The sequence below is a fragment of the Aspergillus novofumigatus genome (genome assembly GCF_002847465.1).
Source record: "Aspergillus novofumigatus IBT 16806 chromosome Unknown P174scaffold_38, whole genome shotgun sequence".
In the NCBI taxonomy this organism is placed as follows: domain Eukaryota; kingdom Fungi; phylum Ascomycota; class Eurotiomycetes; order Eurotiales; family Aspergillaceae; genus Aspergillus; species Aspergillus novofumigatus.
In genome coordinates this window covers 1-11923 of record NW_020194311.1, presented here as the reverse complement: position 1 = coordinate 11923, position 11923 = coordinate 1, and the positions used below count along the sequence as shown (strand labels likewise).

General features: G+C 47.7%; 3 protein-coding genes across 3 annotated transcripts; all 3 read left to right on the top strand.

The window, feature by feature from the left end:
- Positions 1-4568: 4568 nt before the first annotated feature.
- On the top strand, positions 4569-5343 carry P174DRAFT_426178 (uncharacterized protein; the record flags this gene model as incomplete). Its single annotated transcript, XM_024825361.1, has 3 exons — positions 4569-4711; positions 4766-4924; positions 5094-5343. 3 exons carry the CDS (start codon positions 4569-4571, stop codon positions 5341-5343), a joined length of 552 nt encoding a protein of 183 aa, XP_024676809.1.
- Positions 5344-5376: 33 nt separating this feature from the next.
- On the top strand, positions 5377-5971 carry P174DRAFT_455655 (uncharacterized protein; the record flags this gene model as incomplete). Its single annotated transcript, XM_024829344.1, has 2 exons — positions 5377-5524; positions 5611-5971. The coding sequence occupies 2 exons, from the start codon at positions 5377-5379 to the stop codon at positions 5826-5828; spliced, it is 366 nt and encodes a 121-aa protein (XP_024676808.1). The 3' UTR covers positions 5829-5971.
- P174DRAFT_455654 (uncharacterized protein) lies at positions 5576-6866 on the top strand (the record flags this gene model as incomplete). The annotated part of the gene is made up of 1 exon (XM_024829343.1): positions 5576-6866. The coding sequence occupies exon 1, from the start codon at positions 5892-5894 to the stop codon at positions 6864-6866; it is 975 nt and encodes a 324-aa protein (XP_024676807.1). The 5' UTR covers positions 5576-5891.
- Between the last annotated feature and the right edge of the window lie 5057 nt (positions 6867-11923).

Here is an 11923-nt window from a genome sequence, read left to right as displayed (position 1 = left end):
CCCATGCCTAGGGGAGGGCATCATACTAATCCTAGGGTTGACAGGGGGGGAGGGGAGGAGGGTAACTCCTCCCTACCCCTTAACTTTATCAAATCTTAATATTTTTGAATGATTTAAAATGATTTATGATTCTAATTAGCTAAATTATTATATTCTAATATTAAATTCTAGATTATTCACCAGGAAGGTGGTCGAACTAGGAGGGTAGGGGTAAGGTCGAATTTTTTTGTTGGGGTGTGCCAAGACCACTATCTGCGGGAAGCCTATACCCCTTTAGGCCACCACCTAGTATAGACACTGCCTGAGGCATCTACTAGCCTAGTAGAGCCTTAGAATTCAGGCAGAAATTATGAGAAAATAATTTCTAGTATTTATAAAGAGCCTAGTACTAGATGGCTAATAATAAATATTTTTAGTAAGTAGTAGGGACTTTTAGCTATAGAATAATAATAGTCTGATTATATAAGCATGATTCCTGATTTTTTAAAAATTCTTAAAAAACACTTTGAAATTTATTACCTGCTGACTAATCATCATCATTTTTAGTGAATAGGCCAATATTTTAACTAGAAGAATGATATAATAGCATGTTTAGTAATGCTAAGCCTAGAATTTTTAAAAATTTATAGAAGTTAATGTTTTATAGATTTCATTTAGAGAGTAGGTCTAGACTTAGTAGTCTAGTAGGGAGAGGCCTATAAGCAGGCTACCTAGACTAGATGTTTCAGCTTCGGTAGGTCCCTGTGTGGGCTATCTAGACTAGGTGATTCAGCTTCAATAGGTCCCTGTGTGGGGGGTCTAGTCTAGAAGATTTGATATGGCTTAGCCTAGTGATTTAGCTTTAATAGGTCCCTGCGTGGGCTCTCTTAAACTAGGAAATTCAGCTTTGATAGATCTCTGCATAGGCTATCTAGACTAGGTGATTCAGTATGGCTCAGCCTAGTAATTTAGCTTAATAGGTCCCTGTGTTAGCTATCTTAACTAGGTGATTCAGCTTTAACAGGTCTAAAAATATATATACTAGTAGGGTCATTCAGATGTAGGTAAAAGCTTTAGTTAGTAACTATATATATAGTAGAGTCATCTAGATCTAGGGAGATATTTAATTTATGAATATATATTTACATATAAATATATATAATAAAGGGAAATAAATATATTTAACTTATACTAGCCTAGTAATTCTATAATTATCTAGACCTATCTAGGCCTATCTATTATATCTAGTAGAATAAGATATACTAAATCTATAAAATAATAGGGCCCCTTTATAGTAGGGGGAGGATAAGGGTAGCTTTTAGAGCTAGGGAATAAGGGATTAGGTATATAGGTATTTAATATACTCTATTCTACAAGGGATGGAGCGATGAGGGCTCATCGCTATTAGGGTCGAAAATTTACAGTGTGCTGATTGGCGGAAATATTCCTTGGCGGTGCTGGGTGGAATTGATTTCAAGGGCTCATCGCAATTAGATTCTATGGGTGTATCATCCTGAAAATTTCATAGGTAGTATACCTAGCCTTTATTAATAACTGGATCAAATTTCAAGAGAATCTGACATAGAATAAAGAGATGGTTTGTGGTTAAATTCTACATAATCAACAGCCTGATTTTCGTGGGGTGCGGCGTATCCTACAAAGGATAGAGTAATAAGGGCTATTATAATTAGATTCTACCATCATAATTAGATCCTAAGGTGTATCATCCTGAAATTTTAATCGGTAATATACCTGGCCCTTATTAATAACTAGATCAAATTTTAAGAGAATCTAACTTAGAATAAAGAGGTGGTTAGTGGTTGAATTCTCATCATTAATAGCCGGATTTTCATCAAGGTGCAGCCTCACGAGACTAACCATACCTTAGATTCAGGGGTAAAGATGTTTCCGTATCTTACTCATTCATCACTATTCATTCACGACTATCCATTCCATCCTTACTATCATGGAAAATCAATTATTTCATCAGTGCCTACCTTAGGTATTCTTATCTGCCGTCAATGCAAGCATGGGGTACGACCAACAGAGGTTGAACAACATCTAAAGAAGAAGCACTCCCTAAAGCATGCAGTTGCAATCCAGATCACTGAGGCAATATCTAAATGGCAGGATATTCAGTATGATAGTAGCACTATCCAGATACCTCAAGCATTAGATGAGCCGCTGCCTATATTACCATCTCATTCTGATGGCCTGCGCTGCCTGCGTGATCAAACCAAATGCGAATATATAGCAGCAACAATTAAATCTATGCGAAAGCATTGGCAGGTTGTTCACCAGTGGTCCCAGCAGAGTCATCGCGGGCGGGTTAGCCAGAAGGAGAAGGCTAGGGGTGATACTGAGGTGCAGCAGTCATTCCAATATGTCTCATGGCAGCAGGTGTTTCCTAGTGGTCCCGGGTCCCACTATATCCATATTCGATATCCAGATGGAGTCCCCCCGCCCCCATCGATCCAGCGCGTGCAGGCTGCGGTAGATGAGGTGGTGCAGGCGTGGGAGCAGGCGCAGGCCCGCGCTCAGGCCGATCAGGCGATCCAGGCGAGCCAGTTGACTGACGCGAATCCCTGGCTGCGGATGACTTGGTGGGCGGACTATCTGCAGGGTATCCAGGCGCATAACCTACTTGCCTGCGTGGCGGCCCCGGAGGAAGATCCCCAGGATGCCACTGAGCAGTGCGTGCAGGTGATCTGGCATACAATGGAGTAGGTTGCCTGCAAGAGCCAGCAGATGGTCTAGCACTGCGGCCAGGCCATTTGGGTGGAAGCGGTCTGGTCTGAAAAAGGACAGACACCATACCGGCCGCTGCTGGCGTATATGGATGAGGCGGCGATCCAGAAGCATGTCCATCCATGGCAGCAGATATTAGCATTCATTGCCTGCACGCAGGTGCCGCATGACTGGATAAGTCTAAAATATGGGATGACTGTGCGGCAGTGCTAGAAATGGCAGCAGCTGTGGCAGCTTGCTAGCCAGGCCGCAGTTCCAGGGGACTGGGAGGTCTTGGAGGACCTAGAGGTATGGGTGATGACCATGATAGAAAAAGCATGCTTAGAATTTTGCATTGAGCTGCTTAACCAGCGCCATTGCAGTCATGAATATAAGAGTGCATTAGTATGCGCCATGGCGGTGCTCGGTTAAGGTGAGGCTGGCTGGCGGGACCCTGAGAGCTACCCCCCAATATTATCCCGTGTGATCAAGGTGGCCCGATTCATAGTGGTCCAGAAAGCACTATGGATGGACCCAAATCCATGGCAGATCATTCAGACCTGGATATAAAAGGACCAGAGCGCTGAATGGGTGCTAGCTAGCGCAGATGATCAACTTGGGGAGATTAATGAGGGATATAGCAGTGATGACCCCCATCATCACCACCATCATCGCCCCCATCATCCATCCATAGCGATGATCCATTACCCGCAGTCAACATTCGCCAGAGCCGGCGACCATTCCAGGAGCAGGTGACATGGATGATGCACCAGTTTATGATCCGTGGGACACATGGCCCCATGGAAACATTGCTAGACTGGCGCACATATGGATTAAAGGTCCATTATAATCATACCGCGCCCGGACATGTGACGTGGATGGGCGAGGACCAGTTATTATACCAGCAGATGGCGTTCACGATGGGGGATTTTCGGGGATTCATCCATGGATTAGTGACTGCAGTGAGGGAGATACTAGGCCATTTGTGCATGCAGGATTATGTGCAGATGCCTGCCATTCCCTGGACAGCATTATATGACGATCCCAGCCAGAGCCAGGCAGGGTGGAACTTTCTGCACGATGCACGGACCCAGTGGCCGGTGGATGGGACCCACTGGATGATCAACCGGCTGTGGGCCGAGCCGGTTATGCAGCGGCATTTTCTGCGGGGCAGCCGATTCCACCCCGCTGCCATCCAGCAGTATTGGCAGCGCGTGGCCCAGTTTAAGGAGAAATTAGTAATTATCGTGCATGTCACTGCAGGGCAGCTGGCCTGGGCCCCAGAGTTATTAAGCATTCAGCATTGCAACACGGCAAATAGTCAACAGCGGAATATATATATCGAGGATGGCATGGTGACATTTGTGACGGCATATCATAAGGGATTCCATGCTAGCAATAATGTCAAGATCATCCATCGATATGTGCCGCAGGAGGTCGGGGAGTTAGTAGTATGGTATATGTGGCTGGTGATGCCATTCATTAATCAGTTGGCTGCATGGCAGGCGGCGCAGGCGGCGCAGGGAAGTCAGGCGGCGCAGGGAAGTCACACTGAGCAGGGAAGTCACGCCGTGCAGGGAAGCCGGGCCGCACAGGGAAGTGACGCCACGCAGGGGAGCCAGCCCGCGCAGGGGAACCAGGCCATGCAGGCATGGTTATGGGGCCCTGACCCTGGTACTGGCCGCGAATGGTCGTCTGAGCGGTTCCAGGAGGCGTTGAAATGGGAAACCTGCACCTGGCTAGGCACCGCCATCCATATCGCCGCATACCGGGACATCGCCATTGGCATCAGCCGCTGATTTTTGCGGCCGTCCACCGCGTTCCCCCATAATATCCAGGAGGCCGAGCCGGCCCCAGCTGCCATGGATGCTGATGCTGAGGAGGGCATGGATATCAAGCAGTGGATAGGCCATATTGCTGATTTACAGGCTGCCCATTCATCACACGTTGCTGGCATGGTATATGGCCGTGTCATGCAGGAACAGGCCGGCAGCACAGCCCACCGGTGGGAGATGTTCCGGTTATCCAGCACCGATTAGCATCAGTTTTTAGGGTTTAGCGCCCTGGGCCACCCATCCATATTAGGCAAGCGCAAATGGGCCCCGTGGGAGGATGAGGCTGAGGTCAGCCGCATGGAATGCTGCCACCAGCTAGCCACTATGGATCTGGAGGCAGCCGCGCAGCGCATGACTGGGCGGCCTGACATGTGGTTCTGGGGGTGCAGGACCCGGCAATGCGGGCCATCCAGCAGGGTGAGAGCCCTGTGGTGGCGGTGATGCCCACCGGTGGGGGAAGAGCATGCTGTTCATGGTGCCCGCGTTCACTGCCCCCGGGGGCACCACCATTATTATGGTGCCACTCATTGCATTACGGGCTGATATGACCAGGCGCTGCCAGGAGCTCAGCATATCATGTATGCCATGGGAGAGCCAGCGGCCCCCCGATGCTGCATCCATTGTGTTAGTGACGCCTGAATCCGCGGTGAGCCCTGATTTCCAGATGTTTTTGAACTGGCTGCGGTGGACCCGGCGGTTGGACCGGATTGTGATTGATGAATGCCATGTGGTGTTGAATTCCCAACGCGATTTCCGGCCCCAGATGGCTCAGCTGGGCTGGTTGGTCCAGGCCCGCACCTAGATGGTATGGTTAACCGCCACGTTGCCCCCGAGCATGGAGGCTGAATTATGCTGGCGGATGAAGTATGACCGGGCCGCTGTGACCATATACCGGGCCTGGACCAGCCGGCCGAACGTGGCATACTGGGTGTGGCGGCCAGACATGACCGGGGTGGGCCGGGGCCTATATCAGTGGATTGAGAGTGAGGTGGTGGTAGCATTCATTCAGGACCGCATCTGACGGGCTGCTGGGGGGAAGGTGATTATATATGCGAATATCATTGGGCAGGTGACGGCCATGGCGCGGGTGCTTGGGTGCGAGGCATATTACAGCGAGCAGTTGGACAAGGCTGGGGTGCTGGCGCGGTTCATGGGGCCAGCCCAGTGATCGCCGCCACCAGCGCGTTGGGCATGGGGGTGGACATCCCCAATATCCGCAGCATCATCCATATTGGGACCCCCCGGACATTACTGGATTACGCGCAGGAGAGTGGCTGGGCTGGGTGAGATGGACAGCGCAGTGAGGCAATCATTATCTAGCCAGCTGGGTGGGATACCCCAGCTCCATGGATGGAGGGCGTCGCCCCTGAGGACCAGGAGCGGGTTGCTGAGTATATGGGGGTGGTGGAAGGCATTGGGTGCCGCTGGGTTGTGTTAGATCAGTATTTGGATGGAGTGGTGGATGGGTATCAGCGGCGGTATTGCCAGGATGCGGATCCTGGGGAGCAGATATGTGATGGGTGTGATCCCAATTGGGCAGAGCTGGAGGTGGATCCAGCCAGGGTTGGTAGCAGCCTAGTGCTGGGTGAGGCAGCCCCAGAGGCCCCATGTGAGGCAGGCAGCGAGGCAGGCAGCGAGGCAGGCAGCGAGGCAGGCAGCGAGGCAGGCAGCGAGGCAGGCAGTGAGGCAGGCAGTGAGGCAGGCAGTGAGGCAGGGAGAGAGGCAGGGAGAGAGGTAGGGAGAGAGGTAGTCAGAGAGGCCCCATGCCAGGCAGGTAGCATGGTAGCAAGAGAGGCAGCCAGAGAGGCACCATACAGGGTGACCCCACCATCAGGCAGTCCCACCCCATCCAATGAGTCATTTTGCAGCCAGCCATCCATTCCCATGGCAGTATGGCACGCCCAGCAGGCGCAGGCCCAGCAGTGGGCCGCCATGGATATCCAGCAGCAGCAGCATCGGACCCAGCAGGGTTTGGATGAGGAGATGGCCCAGGCTGAATGCATGCAGTGGCAGGACCAATGTTATATATGCGCCATGCAGGGGGGTGATGGTGGCCATGAGTTATATGCATGTCATCAGCCCCACAGCCAGGCCGCACGGGCATGGATGATCTGCGTGCGTCGGCAAGTGCAATACGCGCCATATAGCGCGTGTTATTCATGCGGTATGCCCCAATCCATATGCCATGGGTGGGAGCCAGGCCACGCATGCGAATACTGTGGGTTTTTGATCCCCATGGTGGCCATGATGTTATTCGGGCCATGGCAGGGCCAGATCGAGCCCGTATGGCAGCGCTGGTTGCAGGGAATGGGGGTTGATGGGTAGGATGAGGCCCAGGTGGTCCAGTTTTTAGGGCAGGCGCACCCCAACCACGAGGGGCACAGCCAGTTATTTACATCATTTTGTTGGTTATGGCGGTTATGTCAGGAGATCGAGGTCGATCAGCATTGATATATTTGGGAATGAATATATATTTTAGTATACCATAATGCGCAGAGATATATATTATACGGTTGGTTTATATAGTATGTTAGCTGAATTAGTGGTTTATACATATGCATATATATAATATCAACCATAGTTATGATAGACATAGGTAGTAGGTAGGGAGGGAGCAAGAGAGACAGTAGGTAGATAGTAAGGTAGGCAGTGAGGTAGACAGGAAGGTAGATAGGAAGGTAGACAGGGAGGTAGACAGTAAGGTCATGCATGAGGCAGGCAGCAAGACAGGCAGTGAGGTAGACAGAATGGGAGGCAGAATAGGAGGCAGAATAGGATGCAGAAGGGCAGGTCAAATAGCAGGGAGAACAGCAGGCAGTGAGGTAGTGATTAGGATAGCAAGCAAGGTAGTATAGTAGATTATAAGGCCCCAGGAAGGTCATGCATGAGGCAGGCAGAACAGCAGGCAGAAAGTAAGACAGGTAGTGGGGTAGATAGTGAGGTAGACAGCGAGGTAGACAGCGAGGTAGACAGCGAGGTAGACAGTGAGGTAGACAGCAAGGTAGACAGCAAGGTAGATAGCAAGGCAGGTAGTAAGATAAGCAGTAAGGCAGGTAGTAAGGTAGGCAGTGAGGCAGGCAGTGAAGGAGGTAGTAAGGCAGGTAGTAAGGCAGGCAGCATAACAGGCAGTAAGACCAGCAGGAAGAACCCAGTAAGATAGGTAGTATAGTAGATAGTAAGGCAGGCAGTGAAGCAGGTAGTAAGGCAGGTAGTAAGGCAGGCAGCAAGACCGGCAGTGAAGCAGGCAGTAAGATAGGTAGAATAAGGCCCAGGTAGTCCAGGTGGTCCAGGGTTTTAGGTTAGTGCATCCCAACCATGAGGGGCACCGCCAGTTATTTATATTATTTTATTTAGTACAGCAGTTATGTCAGGAGATCAGGTTGATCAGCATTAATATATTAATAAATGAATATATATATTTCAGGATACCATAATGCGCAGAGATATATATTATACATTTAGTTTATAGAGTATGTTGGCGAATCCATAGTTTATACGCAGGGATATATATATAAGTGATATATCAGGGAATATATATCATATTAACCATAGTTAGGAGAGAGGTAGGTAGCAAGGTAGACAGTAAGGTAGATAGTAAGGTAGATAGTGAGATAGGCAGTGAGGTAGGCAGTAAGGCAGGCAATGAGCAAGGGGGCAGCAAGCCAGGCAGTGAGTGAGGGGGCAGCGAGCAAGACAGGCAGTGAGCAAGCCAGTTAGTGAGTGAGGGAGGCAGTGAGATAGTAAGCTAGATAGTGAGATAGGTAGTGAGTGAGCCAGGCAGTGAGCAAGTGAGGCAGTGAACAAGCCAGTCAGTGAGCAAGCCAGTCAGTGAGCAAGCCAGTCAGTGACTAAGCTAGCAAGCAAGGCAGCGAGTGAGGGAGTCAGTGAGCAAGCTAGCTAGTGAGGCAGGCAGTGAGCAAGCCAGTTAGTGAGCAAGGGAGGCAGTGAGCGAGCCAGGCAGTGAGCAAGCCAGGCAGTGAGCAAGCCAGGCAGTGAGTAAGTGAGGCAGTGAGTAAGGGAGGCAGTGACCGAAGCAGTGAGTAAGGGAGGCAGTTAGTGAGTGAGGGAGGCAGTGAGATAGTAAGCTAGACAGTGAGATAGGTAGTGAGTGAGCCAGGCAGTGAGCAAGCGAGGCAGTGAACAAGCCAGTCAGTGAGTGAGCTAGCAAGCGAGGCAGCGAGTGAGGGAGTCAGTGAGCGAGCTAGCTAGTGAGGCAGGCAGTGAGCAAGCCAGTCAGTGAGCGAGGCAGGCAGTGAGCAAGGCAGGCAGTGAGCAAGCCAGGCAGTGAGCAAGTGAGGTAGTGAGTGAGGGAGGCAGCGAGCAAGGGAGCAAGCAAGTCAGGCATTAAGGCAGGCAGTGAGGGAGGCAGTGAACGAGGGAGGCAGGCAGCGAGCAAGTTAGGCAGTGAGCGAGCGAGGCAGTGAGTAAGGGAGTCAGTGAGCGAGGCAGTGAGCGAGGGAGGCAGTGAGTGAGCCAGCTAGTGAGGCAGGCAGCGAGCAAGGCAGGCAGCAAGTAAGGCAGTAAGTAAGGCAGGCAGTGAGTAAGGCAGTAAGACAGGCAGTGAGATAGATAGTAAGATAGATAGTAAGATAGATAGTAAGATAGATAGTAAGGTAGACAGTAAGATAGATAGTGTAGTCAATAGTAAGGTAGGTAATAAGGTAGATAGTAATTATAAATAGCATAGTAGATAGTAAGGTTAATAGTAAGGTAAGCAGTAAGAGAGGTAGTAATATTAGTAGATTAAGATTAGTTAGTATCCATATATCAAGTAATAGATATATATTAGGAGATCAAGGTTAATTAGGATTAATATATTAAGTAAATAAATATATATATTTTAGGATACCATAATAGCAGCAGAGATATATATTATATATTTAGTTTATATAAATATCCAAATCCATGGTTTATACATCCATATATATATATATAATTAGGTATCAGGGGGATATCACCATAGTTAGGAGAGAGATAGTTAGTAAGGTAGATAATAAGATTAATAGTATAGTAGATAGTGAGGTTAACAGTAAGGTTAATAGTATAGTAGATAGTAAAGTGAATAGTAAGGTAGATAGCAAGGTTAATAGGAAGGCAGGCAGCAAGAGAGGTAATAATATTAAGAGATTAAGGTTAGTCAGCATTAATATATTAGTGAATGAATATATATAATTTGGGATACCATAATGCTCAGAGATATATATTATAGAGTTAATTATAGAGTATATTAGCTGAATCCGTGGTTTATACACAGGCATATATATATATAATATTAGCCACATTCAAGAGAGAGGTAGGCAGTGAGATAGGCAGTGAGAGAGATAGTAAGGTAGCCAGCAAGGCAGGTAGCAAAGGAGGCAGTGAGCAAAGCAGTAAGTAAGGCAGTAAGCTAGATAGTGAGCTAGATAGTGAGGTAGATAGTAAGTGAGAGAGGCAGTAAGGGAGGCAGGCAGTAAGGCAGTGAGGTAGATAGTGAGGTTGACAGTGAGGTAGATAGTGAGGTTGATAGTGAGGTAGATAGTAAGATAGATAGTGAGTAAGGTAGCTAGTGAGACCAGCAGCAAGACTGGAAGTGAGCAAGGCAGTAAGGCAGTGAGCAAGATAGTAAGCTAGACAGTGAGCTAGACAGTGAGTGTAGCAGTGAGAAAGGCAGTGAGTGAGATAGCAAGACAGGGAGTAAGTAAGATAATAAGGGAGGCAGTGAGATAGGGAGTAAGTGAGGTAGCAAGATAGGGACTGAGGAGGGAGGCAGTGAGATAGGTAGTAAGGCAGGCAGTAAGCAAAGCAGTGAGCAAGGCAGTGAGTAAGGCAGTTAGTAAGATAGTGAGTGAGATAGTGAGCGAGTTAGTGAGGGGGCAGTGAGTGAGATAGTGAGGGAGGCAGTAAGTGAGATAGTGAGGGAGGTAGTAAGTAAGATAGTGAGGGAGGTAGTGAGCAAGATAGTGAGTGAGATAGTAAGTAAGGTAGTGAGTGAGATAGTGAGGGAGGCAGTGAGTAAGACAGTGAGCAAGATAGTAAGTAAGGCAGTGAGTGAGATAGTAAGGGAGTAAGGTAGTGAGTGAGGTAGTAAGCAAGATAGTGAGCAAGATAGTAAGTAATATAGTAAGGGAGGCAGTGAGCAAGACAGTAAGTAAGATAGTGAGGGAGGCAGTGAGTGAGATAGTAAGTAAGATAGTGAGGGAGGTAGTGAGTAAGACAGTGAGTGAGATAGTAAGTAAGGCAGTGAGTGAGATAGTGAGTGAGATAGTGAGGGAGGCAGCAAGCAAGACAGTAAGGGAGGCAGTGAGTAAGATAGTAAGGGAGGTAGTAAGTAAGATAGTGAGGGAGGTAGTGAGCAAGACAGTAAGTAAGATAGTAAGTAAGGCAGTGAGTGAGATAGTGAGTGAGATAGTGAGGGAGGCAGCAAGCAAGACAGTAAGGGAGGTAGTAAGTGAGATAGTGAGGGAGTGAGGCAGTAAGTAAGGTAGTGAGTAAGATAGTAAGTAAGGCAGGCAGTGAGTGAGTGAGGGAGGCAGCAAGATAGGTAGTAAGTAAGATAGTAAGTGAGTCAGGCAGTAAGGTAGACAGTAAGATAGATAGTAAAACAGGCAGTAAGATAGGTGGTAAGACAGGTAGTGAGGTAGATAGTAAGATAGATAGCAAGGTTAATAGTTAGGCAGGCAGTAAGAGAGGCAGTAATATTAGGAGATTAAGGTTAATTAGTAGTAATATATGAATAAATATATATATTTAGGATACTATAATGCGTAGAGATATATATTATACAGTTAGTTTGAAGAGTATGTTGGCTGAATCTGTGGTTTATATGCAGGCATATATATATAAATAAGACATCAGAGAATACATATAATATTAACCACATTCAGGAGAGAAGTAGGCAGTGAGATAGGCAGTAAGGTAGTTAGTAAGTGAGGCAGTAAGTAAGAGAGGTAGTGAGGGAGGCAGTGAGGGAGGTAGTAAGATAAGTAGTGAGGTAGATAGTAAGGTTAACAGTAAGGGAGGTAGTAAGTAAGATAGTAAGGGAGGTAGTAAGAGGCAGTGAGCAAGGTAATAAGGGAGCTAGCAAGTGAGATAGCAAGATAGAGAGTAAGTAAGGCAGTGCATGAGATAGTAAGGGAGATAGTAAGATAGGTAGTAAGATAATAAGTAAATAGATAAGTAGGGTAGTAAGATAGTAATGCAGGTAAAAGGCCCCAAGGAGATTATATATTAGGTAGACCATAAGGTAGATAAGAGATAGAGAGGGAGGTATTTAGTAAATAAGGAGAATAGGCAGAAGGTAAGAGGTAGTAAGGAGAATAAAGTAAGGAAGGATAAGTAATAGAGTAAGGGTTAGTAAGTTTAAGATAAGAATAAGGGGTAGAAATATATAAGATAGAGAG